Consider the following 26,904-nt stretch of genomic DNA (forward strand, 5'->3'; position numbering starts at 1 on the left):
CGAACCGGCAAAGGGGGGCCTGCGCGGTCTCCCGGTGAGGAGCCCCACGCTCCGTCACAACTAATTTGCGAGACGAATCTATAAGTGACAATGTAGTGCTACAGTAAACATGTGCTAATGACGGATTAATTAGACTTAATATATTCGTCTCGCGGTTTACCGACGTATTCTGTAATTATTTTTTTATTAGTACCCGAACACCATATGTGATTCCCTATATAATATCCGATGTGACATGCTAAAACTTTACACCGCTGAATCTATTGGTAGTAAAATGACCAGAGTAGAAACATCTCTACTAAGTTTTTACCATTTCGAGCATGCCACGTGGCACCCCAGCAGAGCACCTCACACCCACAGCTCCAGCTATATAAGCACCTCCCAGCCACACTACCTCTCCCCCCAATCTTGGTTGAGAGGGCAACTAATACTACTAGTATAGTGTATATTGCCACGCTAATTACTAATTAGCGTGAAATAAACCAGGTAACATTTTCTTGATTAGCAACTCAACCATGAACCATGATGAGTTATTAGCAGGGTGATTATTTTTGAAAGATTAGTTTGTTAATTGAGTGTGAATTTGTTGGTGTCTCAAAGGAGAAGCAGGGTAGGGAGGAAGATGACGGTGACGCCGAGGATAACGGTGGCGGAGGGGAGGCTGGTGGCGCATGGCCGGACCATCCTCACCGGCGTGGCGGACAACATCGCGCTGACGCACGCCTCCGGCGCCGGGCTCGTCGACGGCGCCTTCGTCGGCGCCACCGCCGACGAGCCCAAGAGCCTTCACGTCTTCACCTTCGGCACCCTCCGGTGAGTGAAAGAAAAAAAAATCAAGAACACATCAAGAACAAGAATAATGCAGTGCAGCAACTGAGAAACAGTAGTAGAAATTTCTGTCCTTTTCGGAAAGGCAACAGTAGCAGCAACAATCTTCTCCAGCTTTCTAAGAGCTTCCAGGCCACTCCCGTTTCAAGCTCCATTTCGAATTTCTATTTCGTAAAAGAATAATTTGAATATCAATTTCGTAAAATTGATTAGACATTTGTTTACTGTTTTATTTGTTCATTAATAACAAAGTGTTTTGTGTTATGCTGCTCTCTTCTCTCTTTTTTTACTGTTGGGGTTAACAAAATTTTCAAGAAAAAATTGATTGAATTGGCTGAATTTTTTTTTACCAGGGATTTGAGGTTCATGTGCTGCTTCCGGTTCAAGCTATGGTGGATGACCCAGCGGATGGGCACGTCCGGCCGCGACGTCCCGCTGGAGACACAGTTCATGCTCCTCGAGAGCCGCGACGGCGGCGGCGGCGGCGAGGCGGTGTACGTCGTGATGCTGCCGCTGCTGGAGGGGCAGTTCCGGGCGGCGCTGCAGGGCAACGACCGCGACGAGCTCGAGATCTGCATCGAGAGCGGTAAGCCATACTGCCCAAATCCTGTGCTGCTTTTGCTTGCGCACGAGACGGTCTCGTCGTCTCCGTCTCCGTTCTGATGTGATGCGTGTGGCTGCGACGCGACGCCGCGGCGAGCAGGTGACAAGGCGGTGCAGACGGCGCAGGGGACGTACATGGTGTACGTGCACGCCGGGGCCAATCCCTTCGACACCATCACCCAAGCCGTCAAGTGCGTGTCTCACCTTCACTGAATTCTTTTTCTAATCAAATATACTACTCCCTTTGTTTAGAACAAATACGTTTTGACTTTGGTCAAAGTCAAACTGCTTTAAATTTGATTAAATTTGTAGAAGAAAGTAGTAACATTTTCAATCCAAGATAAATTTATTATGAAAATATATTCAATTATTGATTTAATGAAACTTATTTAGCATTATAAATATTATTATATTTGTCTATAAACTTAGTCAAACCTGAAATCGTTTGACTTTAACCAAAATCAAAACGTCTTATAACATGAAATGGAGGGAGTATTAAGCTTTGATAAAGTTTAGAGAAAAATATCTTAGCATTTTAAACTCAAAACAAGCATATAATCAAAATTTTATTCGATGTTAGATTTAATGAAATTAATTTGGTATTGTAAGTGCTGGTAAATCTTTCTGTAGACTCGGACATATTTATAAAAGTTTGACTTAGAAAAAAGTTTAAACAAATTATAATTTGAAATGGAGGGAGTAGTAAAATTTGGTTGAGATCCAGGTGAAATTTGATTGTTTCTCTGACGACGACGGTGAGAAATTGCAGGGTGGTGGAGAGGCATCTGCAGACGTTCCACCACCGGGAGAAGAAAAAGGTGAGATATTTTTCTAATTCTTCCGGTGTTGATTGACGCGACAGCGACACCATTGCGGCGGCGCGCCGGCGCCGGCGCCGGCGCTGTCTTTCGCTTTCCGTTGCGTTGCGGTTGCGTCGCGCGGCGGGATGTGAATGAATTTGATTGATTGATTGATTGATTGATTGATTGGTGTGTGCGCTACGCATGCAGTTGCCGTCGTTCTTGGACTGGTTCGGGTGGTGCACATGGGACGCCTTCTACACCGACGTCACCGCCGATGGCGTCAAGCAAGGCCTCCAAAGGTTCGCTTCGGTTCATTTGATGAAATTTGAATTGGTTTTGGTCTGAATTTGGGATGTGTTTGGTGTGCAGCTTGGCGGAAGGCGGCACGCCGCCGCGGTTCTTGATCATCGACGACGGGTGGCAGCAGATCGGCAGCGAGAACAAGGAGGATGCCGGCAATGCCGTCGTCCAAGAAGGCGCCCAGTACGTGATTTTGGCAGCAAATGCTGTTTCCTGTTTGCAATGTGCAGTAACAAGTGTGGATCGATGGGTTGCAGGTTCGCGAGCAGGTTGATCGGGATCAAGGAGAACACCAAGTTCCAGAAGACGACGACGACGGCAATGGCGGATGGCGGCGAGACGGCGGCGTCGGCGGCGGGGCTGAAGGCGTTGGTGGAGGAGGCGAAGAAGGAGCACGGGGTGAAGTACGTGTACGTGTGGCACGCCATGGCGGGGTACTGGGGCGGCGTGAAGCCGGCGGCGGAGGGGATGGAGCACTACGAGAGCGCGGTGGCGTTCCCGGTGCAGTCGCCGGGGGTGATGGGGAACCAGCCGGACATCGTCATGGACTCCCTCTCCGTGCTCGGCCTCGGCCTCGTCCACCCGCGCATGGCGCTCGCCTTCTACGGCGAGCTCCACGCCTACCTGGCGTCGTGCGGCGTCGACGGCGTCAAGGTGGACGCGCAGAACATCATCGAGACGCTCGGCGCCGGGCACGGCGGCCGCGTGTCGCTCACGCGCGCGTTCCACCGCGCGCTGGAGGCGTCCGTGGCGCGCAGCTTCCCCGACAACGGCTGCATCTCCTGCATGTGCCACAACACCGACATGCTCTACAGCGCCAGGCAGACCGCCGTCGTGCGCGCCTCCGACGACTTCTACCCTCTCGACCCGGCGTCGCACACCATCCACATCTCCTCCGTCGCCTACAACACCCTCTTCCTCGGCGAGTTCATGCAGCCCGACTGGGACATGTTCCACGTATACGCTTCGTCGCCATTGCTGCTCAATCTACTGCTCTGTTCCTGAATCCAAGATGATGATGATGGTGGTGGTGGTGATGTCATGAACTTGCAGAGCTTGCACCCGGCGGCGGAGTACCACGGCGCGGCGCGGGCGATCGGCGGCTGCCCGATCTACGTCAGGTGAGGCTCAAAACTCGCATTCATTCGCCGTCGCCGGTGGATGATCCCTCCATGGACGGAAATCTGGAATGATTGCCGGTGCTTCATGGCATGCCAACCAGCGCGCAGTCTGTCACCGATGTGACAAACATTGGCTCATCGCCGCCATCCTGACTGGTCATCACCATCGGCACACGCGCATACGCCGGCTTGCCTGAAGCAGAGGCAATCTTGAGCCAGAATTGCGTCGTGTGACTTCTGAATTTTGACGCCGATCTCATCTGATCTGTTCGTCTCGCTGAAATTTCAGTGACAAGCCGGGTAACCACAACTTCGAGCTGCTCAAGAAGCTCGTCCTCCCCGACGGCTCCGTGCTCCGGGCACGGCTCCCCGGCCGCCCCACCCGCGACTGCCTCTTTGTCGACCCGGCCCGCGACGGCGCAAGGTAAGCTCGCGAGCAGCATCCGTTCTGCCATGGCGATCGAGCATTCAAGCCGGGTGAGGTGAGGATTTGATGTGATGTGGCCATTGGGGAATTTGGTGCAGCTTGCTCAAGATATGGAACGTGAACAAGTGCACCGGCGTGGTGGGCGTGTTCAACTGCCAGGGCGCCGGCTGGTGCCGGATCACCAAGAAGACGCGCGTCCACGACGCGGCGCCGGGGACGCTCACCGGGTCAGTCCGCGCCGACGACGTCGACGCCATCGCCGACGTCGCCGGCACGGGCTGGACCGGCGACGCCGTCGTGTACGCCCACAGATCAGGTCAGTGCCCTCTGCCAGCCACAGAACATGTCCTCGCCGCCATCGTCGAGCTCTGACGACGTGCCATACTGCCATGATTTTTGCTTCAGGTGAGCTGATCAGGTTGCCCAAGGGAGCGACGCTGCCGGTGACGCTCAAGGTGCTGGAGTTCGAGCTGTTCCATGTCTGCCCCGTCATGACGGTGGCGCCGGGCGGCGGCGGCGGCGGCGTTACGTTCGCGCCGATCGGCCTGCTCGACATGTTCAACTCCGGCGGAGCGGTGGAGGAATGCGACGTCGTCCGTGCCCTCGACGCCGCAGGCGAGGCCGAGGCCGAGGCCGAGGCCGCCGTCGTGCGCCTTAGGGCCCGTGGCTGCGGCCGGTTCGGCGCCTACTCCTCCCGGCGGCCGGCGCGGTGCGCGCTGGACGCCGTGGAGGTGGAGTTCAGCTACGACGCCGACACGGGGCTCGTCGCGCTCGACGTCCCCGTGCCGGCACATGAGTTGTACAAATGGACCGTGGAGATCCAGGTCTAGGAGGAGCCTGATTCCTGTGATTCTGTGTGAGAGGAATGGAAAACATATAATGCTGTGCCCTCTGCCTGAATAAACCCTATATGTACCACTGAACAGTTTGCATAAGCAATAATAAATTACTACTCTGTATGATGATGCTATACTCTGTTCTAGACTGAATCACTGGTTCAATTGTAAATTATAGTTGTGTTAAGTGTGTTTGCAATTTGCAATGAGGTTTACTACCATGGGAGTGATTGGATTCTCAAGAAAAATGTTGAATTTCATATAAGAGAGATGGAGCAAAACAAATATCACAATAATCAGGGAAGAACAAGATCGGCTTACCATTGATTATTATTATGTTTTTTTTTACTCGGCATGCTTGTAAGGAAGAACAGGTATCTGCAACCAAAAGGAAAAGGAGACTAGAGTGCTATGTGTTAGCAGTAAAGTAAGGCCTTGATCAGAGAGAACTTCGTGCGCAAGCACAACAGAGAATTTATCGGTGTTTCAAGGGGGGGGGGGGGGGACTGAAAATGGATGTCTCTGTTTTTGAAACGCATGGTCAAATGAGCAAAGTTGAGAAAACATGATCAAATTGAAAGTTAGCCTTCAAAATAGGGTCAGATGCACAATTGCGCCTTAATGAAAACAGCAAACATAATGTTTATTCACAGTTCCACACATCCAAAATGGAGATTCAACCAGGCAAACATTTCTACGAATTTCCATGACATATCCATCTCCTGGAGAGTAGACAAACAAAAGAAAAGAAATGGAAAACATAACCTGACAAACCCAACCACAGATCACACTTATTGTGCTCCAAACAACGGAAAGCACGGGCATAATAACTAAAACAACTCAACTCTTATTCCAAAAAAAAAAAAACAACTCAATGGTGCAAGAGAGTCACATTATACTCTATGATCGCATCGCCGTTCACGTTGTCCAGATAAACAGTCTGAAGCAAGGCGAAACCTCGAGCCATCCTGAACAAACCACGGCCACCAACAATGGCGAGCTCCCTGCCATTCCCCTGCATGACCGGGTTCCGCGAGTACACGACGAACGAGCTGCCTTTGTAGGGGCCATCAGTGAGCTCGAAATCGATCCCAAGAACAAGCGTGAGCCCTTTCTTGGCTGTCGAAATGTACATCCCCTGCGCATTCCCAACCACCTTGGATTCTCTCTGAGGCCCCTCTGTCAGCAGATCATCGACCACATAGATCGTGCTGAAGGGTACCGGATTATCAGGCTTGGGTACAGCGTTCTCAGCACGAGCAACTGGGACAGCAGTTGGATCCTTCCCACTGAGGGTGTCGTGCAGGTAGAAGAGGAGGTTGGTGACCTTCTCTGAACCTAGCTGGGAATCTGCAGCATTGCAATGGATGGAGATGTGGATGAGGAGGAGGAGGAGGAGGAGGGAGAGGAAGAAGAAGGATGGGGCTCTCATGGTGTTCTTGCTTTTGGTTATTGGATCTCTGAATTCTAAAATTGAGTTTGGTACAGAGATGGGGGAGTGATTTGGTTGTGTTTTTATAGCCAAATGGGTGCATATCCTTTTGGTATATATATATGGGAATAATTTGTGGCCATTTTTACTGGTACCAGATGCAAAGGAAAGGAATTACTTGCCAAACCAATCGATGTTTGCAATGGCTGAGCATTATCCTCGTTGCATGTACACCTAAGTATGAGTGGTCAGAAGTAGTAATTGTCAGCCATTAGTGGTGTGCATGAATGTGTGTGTTTCCGCATAGGGAATGTTAGAGATCGAGGGGTGTTAAACACTCTCCCTAAAATAACAGTAGTTAAGAATGGTAATTGGTGAGTGAGTCATAGCGAGTTGTAGCTTTTGATTCCAAGATAAACAACACAAGAACATTGCCCAAGTTCTTGTGTTAGTGCACATTTTGTTTCCTTATTTCTTCTTTTATCTGTTCTCCTTGTCGGAATACGCCATAATGAGTGATCAATTGGGTGTGCGATCTTGTGATTTGGCAACATTACTGTGATGATCCATTTAGAGGATAATGACCTATTTGATTTAAGTTAGTACTCAATAATTAACTGAAAAATCATAGATGCGTGAAGAATTGTCGTGATGAAAAAACTCATTATGTGCACGCTTTCTAAATTACTAAATGATGTATTTTGTAAAAAAAAATATATAGAAAACTACTTTAAAAAAATTATATTAATCTAATTTTAAAATTTTAAGTAGTTAATAATCAATTAATCACGTGCTAATGGCTTATTTTGTATTACGTATCTTCTCGATCCTCTATTTTTCTATCCTGTCAAACATATCCTAAGTAGTTCTTGATGACATAACTGCTATCTTCATACTAATCCAATCTAATGATAAGAAAAATATTGATGATGTGGCTTTGTGTATGTGTTACTTTATAGGAATTATTAATATTTTCAATAGGTATAAACTATATAGGAAAAATAGGCATGCGCGAAGAATGGAATAGACCTGTCGCCGACATGACTCGGTCTCTCGGTAGTTCTCCGAGATATCAACGGACCAAGAGAACATGAGCATCACAGGTTGGCAAAAGCTAGTGCCAATCAAACGATCAGTGCCAATTATATTAAGGCATCATGTTAGTAGTATATATAGAAATTAAGTTGAACTTTTCTCAATGATCAACAATTTGCGCGTGCTCTAAGGTACGTAGGAATATGCATATCCATGTATATATTATATATTCCAAGATAGTATGGTAAACTGATTATTAAAGTATGCATATCCACATGGATTATTCCTAACCGATCATATGGTCAACTGATCATCATATAGTATATGCACGTCCACGTGGATTATTTCCAACGGATCATATCAACTGATCATTACGGCCATATGCATATCCACATGGATTATTATTCCCAGTTGATCGACATATATACCGGCTTCTATAACCTATAAGGTAGTGTGTGTGTGTCAGGGTTTCCCAAACCGCCAGGCCGGGGTTATCGCGCCCCGGCGGTAAGCACGGTTACCGCGCAGTAACCGTGAAAAACCGTGCAAAATTTATCAAAAATTTAAATTATTTTTTAAATTTATTTGAATTCAAGGAGGTTACCGCGGTATTTATATTACCGTACCCCCGCGGTAAACTCGGTAACCGCGGTTACCGGCGGTAAGGGAAACCCTGGTGTGTTGTGTACATATGAATATCTGAATTTCTTTTTTTTACTCTAGACTTCTTTTCCAATATTTTATTTTTAAAATTCGGAATTTTCTTTATTTGTAAATTGTATTTCTATACAAACTCTAGGCTTTTCTTCCAATATTTTTTATTTTTTTAATTCTGAACTTTCATTATTTTTAAATTTTATTTTTATATGGACTCTAACCTCTACTTTTATTTTTTTTCTTATTTTTTAATTCCGAATTTTTATTGGTTCTAAATTTTATACCGGTATGGACTCTAGTCTTCTGTTTCAATATTTCTTATTTTTAATTTCAAATTTTAGCTATTTTAAAATTGTATTTCTATATGGACTTTGTTTTTATTTTTCTCCGATTAAAATGAGAATTTCTAAACTGTGAGAGCGAACGTGAAGGCTTTTTTTCTATTACTTTAATAAGTTAATAGATTTTTTTTCTTATTCCTTTCCTTTATTTCTTCTCTTACACGGCTACACAAATTAGTATAGTTTGAAAAGGTTGATACTGAGGTTGGACTGAATATAGAACTGCAGATGACGGAATATTCCAGATAACAGACATGGAAATTAGAACAGCTTGCTGGAGCTATTTCATGCAAAATGGCTGAATGCCTTCTGCTCAGTCTTTGCACATACAGCACTAGAAAAGTATAAACAATAAACAAAAAAAAATATAAACAATAAACAATGTCAAATTGGTTCTAGTACTGATGAATGAATGTAACTTGTTTGTAGATAATGAATGTATATAACCTGTGTGCCAGAAAGTAATGTCAGCAATGTCTAGAACGGATGATTATCTTTGTAAAGTTCAGGTTTACAAGAAAATTCCCTAGCCAAGTAAGCAGAAAGATTAAAAGCTTTCCGTTTATCTACAAAAAAGTTAGAAGAAAATGACAGACAATGTTTTGCTTCCCTCTTGACTCTTGATATAATAATTATACAACAATTCATCGTGTGTTTCTGTGGTTTTCTTATCTGCCTGAAGAAAGTGGAAACTGTATTACTCAACTGCAACATTTCAACTCTGAACATAAATTTTCAGTTGGTGCCGAAAATCAGATACTTGTAGTAACTGTTGGTCACTAAACCCCTATCACCCCTTACGAGCAAGCATTTGATAATCATATTAGCTCCTGCTCCTTGACACTAGGCAATCTTCTAACATTTTCTCGATCGCGCTTGAACACAAAGTACAGTGGGCTGTAGAACAAGAAGCACAGGCCAAAAGGAACAATCATCATTGTCAATAGCCCCCTCGAGAGTGCATACGCCCCTGCTACCGATCCATTTTCCAGATTGACGGTCTTTGCGTTGTAGCCATAGATCTTCTCAGTGACCATGCCAACAGCAGGAGCAGCCAGGGAGGCAAATGAACCCTCGAACGCGCGGTCGAAGGCATAGATCATCGTGCGGTGCTTGGGAGGGACTACCTCCGCAAACATGGGGTTGTTTGCGCAAGTAGCGCACCAGCTGATGGTAATCCCCATCAAGAAGAGAGTGACAGCAAAAGCAGACCAGTAGTCGACTGACTGAGGAATGACTGTAAGGAGGATCCAAGAGAAAGGGATACCCATGAAGGCGCTAAACTGAGCACACATGATGCGAGCTGAATCAGGATAGTATTTTGACAGACGGTCTGCAATTACTCCGCCTAGAAATGATCCACTGGCACAACCGATAGCAAACATGCTGTTTAGCGCTGCTGAACTGCTATTGTCAAAACCTGATAAAGTTCAAGAGTGTCAATGTCTTATGACGGGAAGGAAATAATTTCAAATATTGTATAAATGTCTATATATTTGCATACCAATGAGCTCAAACCACATTGTGAAGAAAACTACAGCAGTCCATGGCAATGAGCCAACTATGCCCTGCAAGACAATGATTTGAAATGTTCGCACTTTCATGACAGATCTTGCTGCTATCCAGGAATCCTTCCAGATGGACTGTGGAGGAAAAATACCATTACCGATCAAATGCGACCTGTCATTTACATTACGTTGAAATGTTATATCTACATAGGTAATGCACACATACTACCATTACCACATAACTAAATGGAAGCTAATGTCGGATCAAATTGTCAATGTCACCGAGGACGTTAGCTTAGCTCAGGAATTTTACAGCTAACAGGAGGCGCATCTGAGGAAGCCTCAAGTATAACGTTCAAAATTTGGAATATGGGGGGAAATCAACATTTGACAATCAAGTATACTACATTACTACGTATGCCTTCATGATAAAACTACTTAAGCATTATCATTCAGGCCATTAAAAGGAAATTGATGAGTTCCTTGTAAAACGTGAAGAGAACCGTACCTCTCATGGTGGTCCTCGTCATCACCAAAATGGCTTGGAGACACTTTTCTAGGATCAACCGTGTAAAAGTAGACAAGAAGCCCAATTAACAAGCTAAGAAATGCAACCATTAGAAATGCAAACCTCCATCCTGGCAATCCCCAGTAATCCCTACCAGCCATGATTGTTGCTAAAATACTTCCACCTATACCACCTATTGAACCAATGAGGCTTAACAAGCCAAACCCTGCTCCGCGTGTACCATCTTTGTAGCTATCAGCAATGAAGGATTGAAGTGCCGGTATTACAATGGCTAGTCCAAGACCATTCACAGCTCTCCAGAATGCAACCTGCTGAAAATACTGGCTGACACCAACAGCCCCTGTTGATACAGCCCAGAAGACTGTCCCTATAGCAAGAACTGCAGGGCGATCATATTGAAGTGCAAGGACACCTGCCAAGGGAGATGCTATTGACTTGAGAAAGTTCATTAGAAACGTAAGATACCCCAGATCAGTAGGACCAGCGTTGAAAGCAGCACTGACTTCCTTGTAAACTGCCGGAAGGAGATTCTCATCAGCCCGCTCCATTATGGAAGCTAGGTTGATGAGGATAAGAGAAACGGAAAAACCAAAAAACATCTTCTTTGCCCTGAAAGAAGAACATATGTTAGAGAATGGTTACAAAAAACAAACCAAGGATAATTTATTGATGAATTTCATGTAATCCTGGGGATATTTTTCAAACAGAGAGATAGTTTTGGTTCAATCCTATTCAGCTAATTTTCACTCCTTAGCATGGATCTTAAGTTATATAGCAGGGTTTTGCAAAAGTACTGCATAGTTAATGAACATTAATCACCGTCAATGTAATCACATTTACTCCGCATATAAAAAGTAGTCATATGACCCAAAAGGATTTCCTTTTTGCTCTTTTTGCATGTTTTGGCTCTAAATATGATAATATGACAAGAAAATGAAAAGGCGCATAATAAGGAAAAAAACTTAAAGCTTTATAGATGAAACAGTAAAAGAGTATATAGGGCTCCAAGTGACATTAGCTAGCTTTTAACTCGACGTCTCTCATGGAACTGAAACTTAGGACCAAGCCAATTGGATGGTGGTTAACCTGTTGGTCACTGTGAAAAGACATGCTTCACTTTAACTCTTTAAGCACTTTAAGCATCCAGAAGAAAAAGGGAACAATGGAAGAATCGGAAGTCTTCTTCCCCATCTTTCATGAAAAAGTACTGGACAATGCTTTTATGTTTCGCAGAGAATTACATAAAATATCTGGCACGAGGTATCATAGGAGCAGATCTGCACAAACTCCTTGGCGATTACAGGCTCACAGGTGCCATGATAAGATATATATTTGATTTTCATTTGGTGGAGAAAGGAAGAATTCATAATACAGTCAACGTTCCTGAATCTGGTTGGAATGTTTCATATTCAAGCCTAACATCCATACAGCAATATGGCACTCCCACACTTGTGCATCTGAATCAAAATCAGTAAAACCACCTTAAAAATCACTGAGCCATTATCCTGCGCTCCTTTCTTGCCTTGAATACTACACGATTTGATCTTTCCAAATCCAAGCCGGACTCCCAAGCATGAGCAAGAATATTCCCTGAATATTGGACACCTAAACGCATTGTTCAAGGACACATCTGCATTTGCTTTCATCAGCAAAAGATTCTGATCCACTCAGAGGCAGTGGTCAGAGAAGAACCCCAACCCCCATCTTATCTAGGACCAACTCATTCAGCGAAAAAACGCCTAAAACCAGAAACAAACAACAACGAAAACTGTCCATTGGTCTAATTAGGAGGGGGAATCAACACCATCAACTCATCCAGACAGCCTACTAATTTACTCCTGGAGCGCCAACCACGCATTTTTCAGATGCGGCGAACGAGCGATACCAACCAATTGGCCCCCGCACTATAGGAGTGGACCTGAAATCCAACAGGAAATCACCTTTACAAGACAGAATCAAGAACTGACCTCATATTGGGACAGTGGGGGATGAGCTCCTCCTCGCAGAGCCGAGCCCGCGCGAGATCCGCAAGAACCGCACGCTTGCAGCTGCGGTTACCTTGCTCGGATCGAGCGAGCGAGCGAGAGAGAGAAGAGCTGCGACTATGCGAGGCAAGGACGAGGAAACTGATGGGTGATGGCGTTCACGAGCGCGACGGATGCAAGGGTGCCATGTGTTTTGTTTGCAAGTTTCCTCCGCTTCGCCTTTGACTTGATTTTTTTCTGTTGAATCTTTCGGTGCTTAACTCTCTCTTTTTTTCATAAAGATATTCTAGTTCTCAAATTAATTATGACAGTGATTTTCGGCGTTGATTTCTTCTTCCCTTACTTTCAGGGTGAGAAATGGTTGTGGTCTTATCCGAACAGGAAGTATGACGGAAAATTCTTGCATACACTACCTCCGTTTTTTAATATATTATGTCATTAATTTTTTTATAAATATTTAACTATTTATCTTATTTAATTTTTTAATATAAAAAATAAGTCAGGCTTAAAAAATATTTAATAATATATCATGTCATAATAAAATAAATAATAATTATATATTTTTTAATAAGATGAATGGTCAAACTTATCTGAAAATCAAGAGGGTAGTAGTCATTTCTATGAGTAAAAAATGCTTGTACAAAGTGAAAAAAAACTAACTATTAATCTTTCGATAGATTTATATCTTCAAATCTTGCAGAACTTTTAACCAATAGATATAACCCATTTAAAATAAAAAAAACATGTCAAAAATTGTAAATCTAGAGAGAATTGTAAGGATCTAATTTTGACGCAAGTTGAATATATAAGAACACAAATAATGATGCAAAATCCAACGGACGAAAAAGTGAAAGACAATAGCCAAAAATCTGGCGCAAGTGAAATAACAAATCAAAAAAAAAGAAAAAAAATGGTTAGCGAGTTAGCGTTGAACTTAGAACGGGCCTGGCCAACATGGCTAATCGAGGGCCCACGTACAGGCCTATGAACGGCCCACTTCATGCCTCGCAATTCGTGCAACTCCCCCCAGGTCAGCACGAAACCAGCAGTGTCCGACACATCACCTCACGCACCGAACAGACAGGTGGGCCCGACGCGAGGCGACCCGACTCGCGCACCGCGCGTGCGCCACCTACACGGACACGTGGACCCCCCACCGCGCGCCCGTCCACGTGTCATCCCCTCTGGCTCGCGCGCGCTGCGTGGGGGGCAATACACCCAAACCAAACCGACGCGCCGCCACGCGACGACACACCCGCCGCTCTCGTCTCGCTGCTCCGCCGCCGCCGCCGCCGGGAGCCTCGCCTCGCAGACCCCACTGTCTCCCGCGCGCCATGGCATCCTCGGCCGCCTCCCCGTCCTCGTCCAAGTCCGACGACGAGCGGCGGCAGGACGGGGACAGGGACACCCGGGACCCAGCGGCATCATCGTCGGCGGCCGCGGCCGCGGCGCAGACGCACGCGGAGTGGGCGGCGTCGATGCAGGCGTACTACGCGGCCGCCGCCGCCGCCGCCGGTGGCCACCCTTACGCCTGGCCCCCGCCGCAGGTACGTGAATTGACGTGCGCACCCTTTTTTTTTGGGATTTCGCGCTCGGCGCGTTGTGGTTTTCGTCGAGTGTTTGATTAGGGTTCTAGCAGCAGCAGCAGCAGCAGCATCTCATGGCGGCGTACGGCGCGCCGGTGCCGTTCCCGTTGTACCACCCTGGAGCTTACTACGCGCACGCGTCCATGGCCGCGGTGAATGCCGAGCACCCCGCTCTCTGTTTAAATTCGGGTTGTTCGCTGTAGTGATATGGGATTCGCGGATTCGACTATCCAGTGGTGACCATGCGACGTACGGTTCTTGAGAATGGTTTGCTGGGATCTGTGCAGAGCGTGCCTCCCATGGCTGGTTGCGCCGTGCCATCTGCGGCGGCGGAAGGGAAGAGCAAGAGGAAGACTTCCGGTGGCCCCTCCGGCGAGGACTCCTCCGGGAGGTACGTCTCTTGGGTTTGCATTTGCGTGTCTGTTTGGTTGGTGAATAGAGCTCTCAATTAATAGTGGTGTTTACAGTGGCGACGGTGGGAGCGAGGATTCATCGGAGAGGAGAGATGATGCTGACGAGAAGGTGCGTTCTTGAGCATTGCCAAAATCAAAACATATGGAGCTATTTTCAGAAGTATTCAGATGGTTATTTTAGTTGATTCTGATGACCTTTTTTTTCAGGGTTTGTCACCTGCAAAGTGGAGAAAATTGGGTCATCCAGACATAGAAGGTTCGCAGTCGTAATGCTCTTTGGTATACAAGGATTAGTTCGTCAGTTGAGGTGTGTGAGAATGAGATGGTTTGGCAATTTTCAGGTGAAACATCTCAGGCTGCTGCCATGTCTGAGCAGAATCCTGTGAAGGCGGCACCGAATTTGAATATCGGGATGGATATTTGGAGCAATTCTACAATGGCCGCCATGCCCTCAGGACAGGTGGAGGTGAATGCTGGGACGCATTTGCGGCGAGACAAGGCTTTGTCTCAGATGGTATGTTTATCCCATAAACTGGGAGCATATGCTGGCAGTTAATTATCATGAACGTTTTGTAGTCACCATTAAGTAGTGCAAAGTGTTCCTGCTTACCACGATCTTCGTAAGCAAATATCATTGTTTTGCAGGATGAACGAGAACTGAAGAGGGAGAGGAGAAAACAATCTAACAGAGAGTCTGCGAGGAGATCGAGACTACGGAAGCAGGTAGGGTCTCTGATAGATAAGACTAGTTTCTTGCCACATGAGAATGCTGCATCTTGGTAGTATGTTATCCTGTTTGCGACATCTCAAATGGCCACTGTTGGATTTATGATCCAGGAAAGACCCACATCTTTCTGTCACCCGCCAAACTATCCTGTTACTTTTTATGGCCTGACAAACGTAAGAAAATACTTGCTCAGGGAAAGTTACCAACCATCTATAAACCTTGGGTAAGGAGATATATTTTATTTTTGAGATGCTTTCTACTGTTGCCGGGACTCTTGGCTTGATTATATTTGGAAGGTTGAGCTGTTAACCTTGCTGTCCAGGCTGCCCCTATAACATTTTAAGAACTGATAAATTACAAATCTGAAATTTCACAAACACATTCGGTCATCCACTCTGGCACCTTGGGACACAATTTATTTGATTTTCTAGGTCAATGAGAGAGCCATTTTTCATGACTAGTTAGTGGTATAGAACAAGTTTAGATTTATCAAATTCCACATTTTCTTATGGAAAACAAAGCTTTCTTCTTCTTTTTTTGACTAACAAAGCTTTCTTATTGATTATGTATTCTTGTTACACTGCCAGCAAGAATGTGAGGAGTTGTCCCAGAAGGTAACTGAACTGACAGCCGTAAACAGCACACTCATGACAGAACTCGACAAGCTTAAGAAGGACTGTGAAGACATGGAAGCGGAAAATTCGCAGCTAATGGTGAACACCAATCCCCTCTTTACTCGTATTTTGCCATGTGATCATATCAGAAGAATTCTACCCTATGTTCCAAAGTTATCCTTGTAATAGCTAGCATCTCACTTCTCAGTTTCTCACTATGAACCTTTGGGGCTTTGGCAGGATGAGATGGTGCAGTCCGAGGGCTCTAGTGTTATAGCCACTTTGAGCGTCAAGATTGACACGTCAAAAGACCGCCATGGTAGCAGTAGCCAGCTAAATAAGCACACAAATGATGACAGCAAAGGGTAGTTTGATTGATTGAGAACATGAACTGGAGGTTAACTCTACTCTACTGAGACCATGAGACGATGTGCTTTAGCCGCTTATTGTTACCCCCATCACCATCAGCTTGTTGGTCATTGCTTTCTGGAGCTACCATCGTGTGTGATATCGAGTTTTCGTCACCTCATGCTTTCGTGAGGGACCTGTAAATTGTCAAGCGGTACAGCTAGTTAGTATTAGTTAAGTGGCTAAGCCACCGAGAAGTGTGTACTCCAATTGATATTATTTCTGTAATACCTGAGCCTTATTATAGTTGCGGACTTCTTGCGATAATGGACAGTTTTTGAGTCCTGATGGTTCAGTGATCAATAATATTATGGAAATACAAACATCATTTTAATATCTCGCTGTATTACACGACATTTTTCTGCTACTGGCAAGAATATGCTCATATCAAGTTCACGAGAGATGCTGAAAACTCAAACGTAAATAAGTTCTTTGGCTTTAGTTTTTAATATGTTTTCTTTTAAATAAGTTATCTAGGCATGGTTTGTAATATGTGGATAAGAATCCTGAGTCGTACCAAGCTAAAGAGAGATGCTGAAAACTCAATTCAAGTAAGTTTATTATAATATGTTTCACGGCTAAAGGATAGAATGACATCACAGCAAGCAGAACAAGAAGACAAGAACGACGTTAACTAGGATTCAACATTGCATAGTGCTTACAACAAAACTCGTTTTCGACCAAGTGGTGATTCTTCTTACCAAAGAAAACCACCATGGTCTCGAAGAATTATCTTTTACTTGTAGTACTACATGAGGAAAAAAATATGCATGGTTTTCCACCACCAATTCAGAATCTAAAATGCAACGGTACTCTGGATTGGTACTCATCTAGTTACAGGAAGTAGTCTGGTATCAGGAGATTGCCCACCATCCAGCAAGCCAGCTCACTCTAGCCATCCACTCCTGGTGCATACGAGCTCCATTAATCTGGGACAAGGTTATGTACATTACATCAAAAAGGAAAGGCTCTCGCATCATGTAGCTGAGGCGCTTGTCACGTATGATACGATAACTGTGATATCGTCCAGCTTCCCACCAAAGTATCGGTACCCAGCTTCTTGAGCAGCAGCTGCAAAGGGTGATTGCCTGTTCCTATCCATTGCCTTTTGCTGGGCAAGGGCAGCGATTTTCTTTGCTGTGGCTTCAGGTTCTAGCCCAGTCCTGAGAGCCTCAACAACTATAGCACTGATCTCATTGCTGTACAAATTGTCGAAAAGCCCATCTGTGCCAGCAATAATAACGTCGCCAGGAGCAACTGGAAAGTGGAATGTCTACATAACCAAATATGAGACATCAATAATATTATTGATGATAAAGAACGTAGGAGTCATTCAACGAAGATTCAAAGATGTTTGCTCAAACCAGACAGTTCAAAATTTCAAGAAGGGTGATTACTCACCTGAGCAGAACTAGGAAGATCACTGCCACCCCCACTCTCTAGCTGATAAGTGAAATTAAAATCATGCTGTTGTACAGGTGATCTGAGAACAGTTCGACCATCTCTGACTATGATGAAGCCACTATCTCCAAGGTTTACAGCATGGATACCCTGCATGTTTAAATACATCTGCTTCGTTATTTTCCAGAAATCAGAACTGTGAACTTCTAGTTCTGTTGAAACATTGTGCTACACTAGACAGAAAGATACATGAAAGAATTATCCAGTTATTGTGGTTTCCGTGGATGAGATGTTCTCTAGAATCATATTCATAGAATCATAGACTCAAGATGTACATTCAAGAATAACTTCAACGTGATTTTAGTGAAGAACTCAGTTGCAATTTTGTGTGCACTACTGTTCACCAAGTCATAAAAATGGCAATGGAAGGGGACTACACTAAGCATCAGACAAAGGAAAGCTGGTTAACCTGCTCTTTAAGAGCGACGATGCATGCAGTTGACGATCCCCTAGCTTTGGTGCATGTATAAGCCTTCTCTAAAACCCTTGATGGATCAATGGTCCCTTGTGGTTCATCCTTGATGGCACTCATTGAGTTACTCATTAGCTCCTTAGCATATAGTCCAGCATCAACACCATGATCTGCCCAGCCACCAACACCATCTGCCACGCCAATTGCCTGTTCATCGACGCAAATAAAATGGCCATCTTCACCGCCAGTTGCCTCCTTAGCAGGGTGAGGCAGATAGCAAGAACCTGAGACCAGCTTCAGCGGTCCAGGAGCACGTGGTTTTCTGCAGATGGGAAAGACAGTCAACCACCAGAAGAGGCAAAGAAACCACCAGAAAAATAAGTACTACTTCGTATATGAAAAGAATACACGTGCCTGAGTCTACTCAGTAACACCTAACATGAAGAACAGCAATGTAACTAACAGTGTTTCTATTTCAGTCAGATACAGTAAAAATATGCAAAGGAAAATGGAAACATGGCCATTAAGAACATGATAGTTCTTTTCCTCTCCCACCAACATCTATCATGATCCATTTCACAGCATCTCAACTTCCTTTTTCTTCGCATTTATTTGGATTATCTAACATGCTTGACATCAACCACATAGTAGAAAAGCAACAACTAATAAAGGTTTATAAAAAACCCTACATTAGCCTCATTTAATTAGGGAGTAGCTATATTTATGGTGCCATATTTTTTACCAAAAAATAGTCAGCATGTATTTACATTGTAAGTTACTAAATTACATATATAAATTTAATGTATTTACAATGTAAATTCTAAAATTACATATGTAAGTCCTAAAATTACATAGTAATTACATATGTAAGTGGTGTGTAAGTGAGATGTAAGTGGGGTGTAAATTTAAATCTTACATTGGAAAAGTTAAAAAGCAAAAGCATATGCAGTCCTTACTTTATAGGAGATGATTTTGAGAAGAAATCGAACGGTCCGGCAAGCACAACCAAAGACTCGTGCAGAGCAATCGGACGCACAGAGAAGCCGACTGAGATCAGCCCAAAAAATTGTCGACATATTTTTAGCAAGTCCGTTTAATTATATTGTCACCTCTTGGTTCTGTGCTTAAACGTAGAGTTATAGATGCTGGTGAAGATAAGACACAATATGTGACTGAAGGTGGCATTCGTGTATAATATGAACCCATTGTAGATTAAAATGGAGAACAGTATAATCAGCATGTGGCAAACAAACCCATATATATCCAGTCTGAGACATTCATGCAATAGGATACATGCATATATACTTATACAAGAGCATGTTTTGCAAACAATCAAAGCAAGTAGTGCAGACTTGGATGGAATTATGATCTGTATCATAGAAATCCACTTTTTATCACACTTAGGGCCCCTTGGAAGACCCAAAACCCCAGCCCATCCCATGGACGTGCCCAGGATTCAGCCCCCGAAAAACACCTCTAGGAAACATTTCATTCCGGTTCAAACATGCGTTCTGATATTTGTTCAACATCAAGTTAACAAACATTCTAGGAGGAAACAGTCATAAGGAATTTAGAATGGCATTTGCAACAGGGGTTACGACACATACCCATCAGGCCCGACTGTGGAGTTGTCCATCTGCTTATCCTGTACTGCCTCATCAAGTGACAACTGATGCTCTGTGGCTCCAGCAGAGTATGGCGCCACACAAGACGTGCTGAAATCCCGAAGCCATGGTTCAACCGAGAAGCTCAACTTGTAACTTGGCCCAATCGCATTGGTCCAAAATGCTCTGCTAGGTCCCCACGGCTCGCGGCACTTCAAGCTCACGCCGACCTTCTTGCAGTACTCCACCCCTCTATGCCTAAACGAGACCTCTGGCCTCGGCGTGCTGCCAGCCGACCCCATGGCCACGACGCATGAGATTCGGGTCCCTACAGATGAATCCTTCTCAGGTTGGCGCTTGGCGGCGCCCAGCTCAGCTCGTCGAAACGCATAGCCGCAGGCAGCCATAACAATGCCCCTCTGCAGCAAGCTCTGCCCCGTGCAGTGCGTGCGCACGCAGGGAGTCCGGTTGATGGCTGCGAAGAAGGCGGCGGGGGCGCGGCGGTCCGCTGTGTGGAGGAGGCGCGCCGGGTAGGTGGAGAGGAGGAACCAGGTGTTGCCGAACAGGAAGCTCCGGCCGCCGCGTCCGAGGAGGGGGTCCTTGTACTTGTAGGAGGCGAGGTTGAAGCCGCCGCCGCCGCCGCTAACTCTGCTTCCTCCGCCGGCAAGCATCTTAGGACCGGGCGAGACGCGCTCCCGAAGATCTCATCACCTCCTCCCCGCCGCTGCCACCGCCAAAAAAAAAAATCCTCAGCCTCAGACCGCAACAATTTCGGGATTCCCCCACCCAGAAATGGGGAAAAACTCGCAGAACGCAATGCCGGATCGATTGAATCCCCCCCAAAAAAATAATAATAAAATCCTCTTACCCGAGATAGCAGCAGGATTGCGAGGCTGGCCGGAGGTTGAGATGTTGAGGCCGCGCGCGGATGGGATTAGTATCTATGCGCGCGAAGTATTAACCGCCATGGATGGATTAGGGTTGCTTGTTGGGGAACGGGGAGGGGAGGAGACTAGGAGAGGAGGACAAGGTGAGGTTGGATTTGATTTGAACCCTAGAAATTCCACGCGTGCGTGGCTGCGCTGTTTCGGGCTAGGAGGGCAGCGGCGCAGGCGCAGCGCTGACGCGGATGCCCAGATTTGGGGGCAAGTTGACGCGGACCAGTGGCCTAAATGGGCTTTCTTAAATCAATCTGGGCCCAATAGATCTTTTCTTTCATGTCGCCTAAGCCCAATAAATTGAGAGTCAAGGTGTATCAAAAGCCGAACAGTAAATTTCGATTTGTTTACGAGCACATTCAACAGCAAGTTATAAATAGTCTGTAACATGTGGCTATATTGTCCGTTTTGCTGGGATTCTAATGGTTCTCGTAAAAGTAAGGTCTGAAAATCTGCACCAAAAGGGCCCTTAGTATACCAACACAAACAATTATTTGTGTGAACTGATGCACTTTAAACAGAATGTAAACGTTATCTCCGAAGTCAAGACCATATGGAAAATCAGATATACAAATTTTACAGAGCACAAACAAGAACAGTTACTCTAAGAAGAAAGGCACTCAAGGAAAAAAAACGCAGTGATGGATTTCACTTTCTGGTAATAGCAGGTGAGAAAGGAAGCGAGGATGAGGGATCATATCAGTTTCTTGCTCCCACCCTGGAAAACCTCCTTGATAATTTGAATGCCGAGAACTGGTGCGCAGCCTGGCTTTCTGTGATAACAGCGCAGCTTTCCTGACGAGTATACTCTTGTTTGTCTGAAGTAGAGGATGATCTGCGCAGGACCTCAATCAGAGAAACACCTGAACTGTTATCTCCCTTGGAATTTGTTTTTGTTGCCGCTTGTTTTGACTGTGAACTACTGAACTTTGCTTTCTTTGGTTGGCTGGAATTCGTCTGATACTGCAAAATGAATGCAAAAGCACATGAGAATGCTAAGATAAGAAATGAATGTCTCAGAGCATGTTTTCTTGTATGTACAGTTTGCTTAAACTCTCTCTTTCTTAATATATACCCCGGCCGGCTTTCGCCGGCCCAGCGAAAAGAATGTCTCAGAGCATGTGGATGTACGGTCACCTTGCCCTTCAAACTTACCGTATCTGCATTACTCTCGGAAGTAGACAAGCAACTCTTGTTGCTACTATTGCTGTCGTCACGACCAAATACATAGGTTCTATAGGCCGATCTGTGGGAAGATGCCAATGAACCACTGGCTGTTCGACCGAGAAAAGATGACTGAAAGGAACATACAATAACGTCATTTCATGAGCAAACACAAGAAAAACTGTTTGTCCGAAATACCAGAGCAATGGCAACAGAAAAGGTATAAGAGCTCGTTTATACAGTAGTGACTTATGACTAGTGATGACATGTAAGTTACTCAGGTATTCAGTATTTTGCAATTTTGCCATGTGAAGCAGCACGACACTTTAAAAACTTTCAGCAGGTGCATTCATGTGTAAGAAGTAGAACAGCAAACGGGAATCAATAATGCACCTTTGAAGAAGCGCTGTTGTCTCTCCCAACCGTAAGCAATTCATGATTTGCTGAAGAAATATTGAAACAAAAGATTGTAATCAAGAAAAAAGGTCTCAATAAAGGTAGGCATGGATTCAGAAGAAAACACCCTTACATGTGACTTGCTTTCCCCTCCTCTTGGGTTGAGGAGCAATATTGAGCTTCTTTATCAGACTAAATACTTCCCTTGAGCTGTCATTCTCCAGTGGAGATATGAATGAACTATTATGAACCTGCAAGAAGATATGGTGCAACATTCTTAAATTACTTTGGTAAAGCATAGAAGGTGAAAAGCTAATTCTACACTAGCATAGCAAGGACTACAAATATCATCAATAATTTTCAATTTCAGTGCTATATAAACCATGCCAGACAATCAAACATGAGACATCCTAAAACAGGTACATATTGTGCCCCTGAAAGTAAATATAGTGATGTGTAATAGTTGGTGATTATCTGAACAAGTTAGCACTTACTTCTCGCTTTGAGATACGTTGGCGAGCCAAATGTTCTTCTATTTCCTCATCATCAGAGTGCTCATAAGTATCATTATCATCTGTGAACATTCTCGCAATCATTTGTTTTGCTTTTTCAGAATTCTGGCGCACGACATTAGTTGGAGTCAAATCATATGACATTTCATTTTCTGATTCATCTTCACAGTCTTCAGCATCATCCTCATCTTGATCCATTACTTTTTTTTGCTCCTGGTGACCAAATTTCAGCTTTTGCATAAATTTATTTGTTTCAGCAGCATCTTGCTGCTGAAGCCACTTTTGGTGGAGCGCATTGCGTTTCTCATGATCTATTTCTCCTTCTTCATACCCAGCTTCTATAAGATCATTGAATACTTCATTTTCATCACTTCCATCATCTTCTTCATTGTCCTTAAACCTCATCATGTCATCGTCACTGTCATCCTCTTCCTCAGCTTCAACATCCAGAAAATCTTTCAAGATAGCATCATCTGGGCATGAATCCCCTGCTAAAGCTCTTTGGAGTGGTTCATGAACATTCACATCATCTTTCGGAGTGCTAGGAGCAATGTTCTCCTTATCATTGTATTCTTCATCTTCTGATGAACTGGGTCAAATAACACAATTTTAAGTTACAGAACATCAACATAAGCAAGGGGGGAAAGAACTGCCAAATCTCACAGAACACAGATGTGAAGGACCAATACTTACTCCAGAAAATTGGGTAATGTGTTGTCAGTAAAACAATAATAAGAAATAATGGCACCTTCATGGTAGAGTGATCTCAAATAAATTTGCATTTGCGCTATATAGGCAGTTTAATGATGGTGAGGCTAAAGAAAAATGAATATGTACTGTTGGCGCAGCCATGACAAGTTTTAATTTACACCATAAATGCCATAAGATTTCTACATTTGTCTGTATGTTATATGTGCAATAGCTATAAATTTGGTACAGATAGAATATTGTTTAAAGGGATAAAATAGGTCAGGTAAATGGTAAGAGATGGAAAATTTATGAGACTGCTGTACTTACATGTCATCGGTACTCTCAGTAGGGCTTGAAGAGGGGGGTGATTGAATTTCATCTGCAGCATTATTGGGATTGTCACTTGATTGGGCCTTGTCCTCAAGATTATCTTGAGAATTTTCCAAGAGTTCCTGGTAGCATCAAGCATTCAATAGTTAACAGGCCAAACCTTGCACACAAATATGAATGAGATTTTAAATTTTATAACCATAGAAAGTAGAAACCCATTTAATGTTTTCTATACAACGAGAAATGCCAACCATGTCATCAGCTGTACGTAAACTTCCTAATATGGGCAAATGACCCACTACCTTTACTAGCATTCATGATTATGCTTAAGTTGAAAATTAATTTGTTTTTATATTAGCAGAACAAAGTAGAAGCAACTACTGGTTATGAATAAAGCATCACCCAATTAGACTATTACAGAAATTCTGCTACAAATGACAAGTTGACTACAGAATTTGGAAGGGCACAGACCTTATCTAGATCTTTGCTACCACAATTATCAAGATCCTTATCACAATTCAAAGCATCCTGCAAACAAGCAACAGTATCATTACAGCACAAAACAGCATCTGCATGTAAATCAAGTGAAAAGGTTGAAAGCAATGCTCACCTTGTTCTCAGGTACACTGTCACACTGGTTCACGTCACCGCTATTCATTCCACCCTCATTCTCGATATCGTCCTACAATCAGAAGACAGATTTTAGTTTCACAAGTGCTATGACACCCGTGAACAAAGATACTACAATAAAGACTCACAATCTTCGGATCTTTGCCTTCTGCATCCACCTCCTTAACCTGAGGTGCACCTAAATCGCCAGCGGTACCACTCACAGGATCTGAAGAGACATCATCTTCTTCTTCGTCATCATCATCATTAGGAGTAGCTGACCTGAAAAACATAGTGAAGAAAATAGTGTCAGTTAACAAATATTTGCAGATGAAATTCTCAGTGTAACCTCACAAAAACAACAGGGAAACCGACTTCTTTAGAATCTCTAGTTTCCGAAGGCGGATCTTCTCAAGGACTGATGAGATGGGCTTGTACACTGGCTGCGCACTCGGCTTAAATGATACGCTCCTCGTCTCTGCAGATAAGGAAAGCAATAAGAAACATTTAGATGAACAGAAAATCCCATGCATCCCAATTCCAACCAAGCAAACGGACTCAAAGTGTATACCTCGCAGCAGCCTCTGCGACTCGGCGTGGATCGAATCAAGCTGCACCCTCCTCTCCTGCACGGATCAACCCACACCAACCGTCAGCAAAATGTACAGTCAATTCAACAGAAAAAACATATGAAACCAAACACAAGAAAGACTTATATTACCTTCTCCGAGCGTTTCTTCCCTCGGGCCGAGTCCTTGGGCGCCTCATCCTTCTTCCTCCTCTTGCTCCGCTTCCCCTTGACCTCGGCATCCATGGCGATTTCGCCGCCGCCTTCTTCGCCCTCGTCCATGTCGAGCCGCTTCTTCGCCGACTTCTCCCTGCGCAGCTCCTCGATGAGCCCTCCACCCAGCATCTCCTCCTCGTCGCCCTCCCCTTCCATCCTCGGCATCCCCAGCGGGTCCCACCCCGCGGCGCCGAAGGTCTCCGAGAACAGCGGGTCCAGCCCGTCATCCTCCTCCTCCTCCTCCTCCTCCTCGGTGGTATCTGTCGGTGGCAGCGGCGAGGAGCTCGGGTTGGGAGGAGGAGAGGTCAGTGCAGGGGAGGGAGCAGCTTCCGCAGCCGCATCCGCATCCAGCGGCGGCGGCGGAGGTGGGGAGGGGTTAGTGGGCGGGGAAGGGAACTGAGCTAGGGTTTCCTCGTCCAACGGCGGCGGCGGCGGCGGAGATGGTGGAGGTGGGGATCCGACGACGGGGTGGGCGGCGGTGGCGATCTGGGACGACTTCTTCAGCCGCTTGAGCCGGCGGGGAGGCGATGCGACGGGGGAAGCCGGGAGCGCGAGGAGCTCCGCCTCATCGAAGGGCTCCGTCTCCATGACGTCGTCGCCGCCGCCGCCGCCGCCGCCGCCTAGGGTTCTCTCTCTCTCTCTCTCTCTCTCCCCCTTCCACCAAACTCCGAATCGAGACGCCGCGAGCCGAGGAGCGGAGAGCGGAACACCGGATTCGAGAGCGCGCGATGGGGGAAGAGGAAGGAAGGAGATGAAGAAGATGAGGATGAAATCCAAGAGCAGCAGCGCGGGAGACGTTTCGAGTTTTCCCCTCGGTTTCGCGCTCCTACTGTACTGTACTGCTTTTCCCACCATTTTTTTTCCCGTGCTCGCTGCTCTCCCCGCGCTGCGCTGCGCCGCGCCGCGCCGAAACTGCCACGCTGAGACGGCGCGAGCGACGTGTGAACTGTGAAGTGAACCGCGCGTGGCGCGTGCGTGGCCCCCTCCACCTTTCCGGGCCGGTCTCGCGGCTTGCAGACGACGGTCCAAGACGAAACGGTTGGAAAGGCCGATAAAAGCCCATGCTTCGCCTTCACCGCGGTGATGCGGGCCGAAGGCTGCGTTCTTCGTACCTACTTCATCCATTTCGCAATGGAAACTTTATAGCATTATCTTATATAGATGCTAATGAATTTATATATATATAATAATGTCTAAATTCGTTAGCATCTATATAAATGTGAGCAATGCTAGAAAGTCTTACATTGTGAAACGGAAGGAGTAGTTTGGATTAGCTATTCATCATTTTTCATTAACACATTTTTTAAACTGCTAAACGGTGTTTCGTGTGAAAATTAAATTGCTTAAAAAAATCCAACAAATTTATTCATCAAAATTTTATAAATTAATACTGAATTAATTATACGGGAATGCTAGGGACGGGATACCGTCCCCCAACGGGATAGCTCCTCTTCATAAACGCGATTCGCGTCCCCCGTTGCTGCCGCGTCCGTCCCTCGTCGCCTCCACCGCCGCCGTGTGCCCGTCCCCCGTCGACGCCGCTGCCGCCGCCGCCGCGTCTATCCCCCGCTACCGCTGCCGTCGCCGCACCCGTCCCCCTGTCGCCTCAATCGCCGCCGCCGCGCCCATCCCCCACCGCTACCGTCGCTGTCCCCCGCCACCGCCGCGGCTGTCCCCCGCTACCGCCGCCGTCGCCGCGCCCGTCCTCTGCCCTCGCCGTTGCCGTCCTCGCCTACAAGGGACGGCTGCAGTGGGCGACTGCGCGTGTCGGGGATGCCCAGCTATATCTAATAGGAATCACCTGATACCTGGTAAGTATCATCCGATACCTCGCAAGTATCACGTGATACA

General features: G+C 45.6%; 6 protein-coding genes across 10 annotated transcripts; 2 read left to right on the plus strand and 4 right to left on the minus strand.

The window, feature by feature from the left end:
• The first annotated feature begins 404 nt into the window (after positions 1–404).
• LOC9271916 (probable galactinol--sucrose galactosyltransferase 2) lies at positions 405–5,052 on the plus strand. The gene is made up of 12 exons (XM_015772786.3): positions 405–486; positions 601–813; positions 1,182–1,414; positions 1,532–1,622; positions 2,201–2,249; positions 2,442–2,533; positions 2,604–2,717; positions 2,792–3,491; positions 3,588–3,655; positions 3,945–4,079; positions 4,181–4,398; positions 4,488–5,052. Exons 2-12 carry the CDS (start codon positions 623–625, stop codon positions 4,910–4,912), a joined length of 2,316 nt encoding a protein of 771 aa, XP_015628272.1. The 5' UTR covers positions 405–486; positions 601–622; the 3' UTR covers positions 4,913–5,052.
• Positions 5,053–5,540: 488 nt separating this feature from the next.
• On the minus strand, positions 5,541–6,439 carry LOC4334521 (dirigent protein 15). Its single transcript, XM_015773779.3, has one exon. The coding sequence runs from the start codon at positions 6,348–6,350 to the stop codon at positions 5,790–5,792; it is 561 nt and encodes a 186-aa protein (XP_015629265.1). The 5' UTR covers positions 6,351–6,439; the 3' UTR covers positions 5,541–5,789.
• A 2,409-nt stretch (positions 6,440–8,848) lies between these two features.
• Positions 8,849–12,573, minus strand: LOC4334522 (uncharacterized). Its single transcript, XM_015777783.3, has 4 exons — positions 12,388–12,573; positions 10,400–11,029; positions 9,888–10,063; positions 8,849–9,803 (listed from the first exon to the last, which is right to left on the minus strand). The coding sequence occupies exons 1-4, from the start codon at positions 12,390–12,392 to the stop codon at positions 9,202–9,204; spliced, it is 1,413 nt and encodes a 470-aa protein (XP_015633269.1). The 5' UTR covers positions 12,393–12,573; the 3' UTR covers positions 8,849–9,201.
• Positions 12,574–13,308: 735 nt separating this feature from the next.
• On the plus strand, positions 13,309–16,489 carry LOC4334523 (DNA-binding protein EMBP-1). 5 transcript variants are annotated; one of them, XM_015776643.3, is made up of 9 exons: positions 13,309–13,952; positions 14,048–14,143; positions 14,279–14,382; positions 14,459–14,513; positions 14,612–14,660; positions 14,746–14,918; positions 15,050–15,127; positions 15,719–15,844; positions 15,986–16,489. In XM_015776643.3, the coding sequence occupies exons 1-9, from the start codon at positions 13,740–13,742 to the stop codon at positions 16,112–16,114; spliced, it is 1,023 nt and encodes a 340-aa protein (XP_015632129.1). In that variant the 5' UTR covers positions 13,309–13,739; the 3' UTR covers positions 16,115–16,489. The 5 variants fall into 5 exon arrangements, with proteins under 5 accessions (XP_015632129.1, XP_025879814.1, XP_015632128.1 ...); XM_026024029.2 differs by having other exon boundaries at positions 13,595–13,952; positions 14,042–14,143; XM_015776642.3 differs by having other exon boundaries at positions 13,614–13,952; positions 14,045–14,143.
• Positions 16,490–16,761: 272 nt separating this feature from the next.
• On the minus strand, positions 16,762–20,686 carry LOC4334524 (probable protein phosphatase 2C 80). The gene is made up of 5 exons (XM_015776641.3): positions 20,499–20,686; positions 19,634–20,354; positions 18,024–18,348; positions 17,555–17,704; positions 16,762–17,426 (listed from the first exon to the last, which is right to left on the minus strand). The coding sequence occupies exons 2-5, from the start codon at positions 20,299–20,301 to the stop codon at positions 17,130–17,132; spliced, it is 1,440 nt and encodes a 479-aa protein (XP_015632127.1). The 5' UTR covers positions 20,302–20,354; positions 20,499–20,686; the 3' UTR covers positions 16,762–17,129.
• A 335-nt stretch (positions 20,687–21,021) lies between these two features.
• On the minus strand, positions 21,022–25,975 carry LOC107277748 (uncharacterized). Its single transcript, XM_015772618.3, has 12 exons — positions 24,991–25,975; positions 24,841–24,895; positions 24,645–24,747; positions 24,419–24,551; positions 24,271–24,342; positions 24,132–24,188; positions 23,658–23,782; positions 22,623–23,229; positions 22,262–22,379; positions 22,126–22,175; positions 21,724–21,864; positions 21,022–21,531 (listed from the first exon to the last, which is right to left on the minus strand). The coding sequence occupies exons 1-12, from the start codon at positions 25,906–25,908 to the stop codon at positions 21,268–21,270; spliced, it is 2,643 nt and encodes an 880-aa protein (XP_015628104.1). The 5' UTR covers positions 25,909–25,975; the 3' UTR covers positions 21,022–21,267.
• Positions 25,976–26,904: the final 929 nt, after the last annotated feature.

This window comes from Oryza sativa, chromosome 3, assembly GCF_034140825.1.
Source record: "Oryza sativa Japonica Group chromosome 3, ASM3414082v1".
NCBI classification, from domain to species: Eukaryota; Viridiplantae; Streptophyta; class Magnoliopsida; order Poales; family Poaceae; genus Oryza; species Oryza sativa.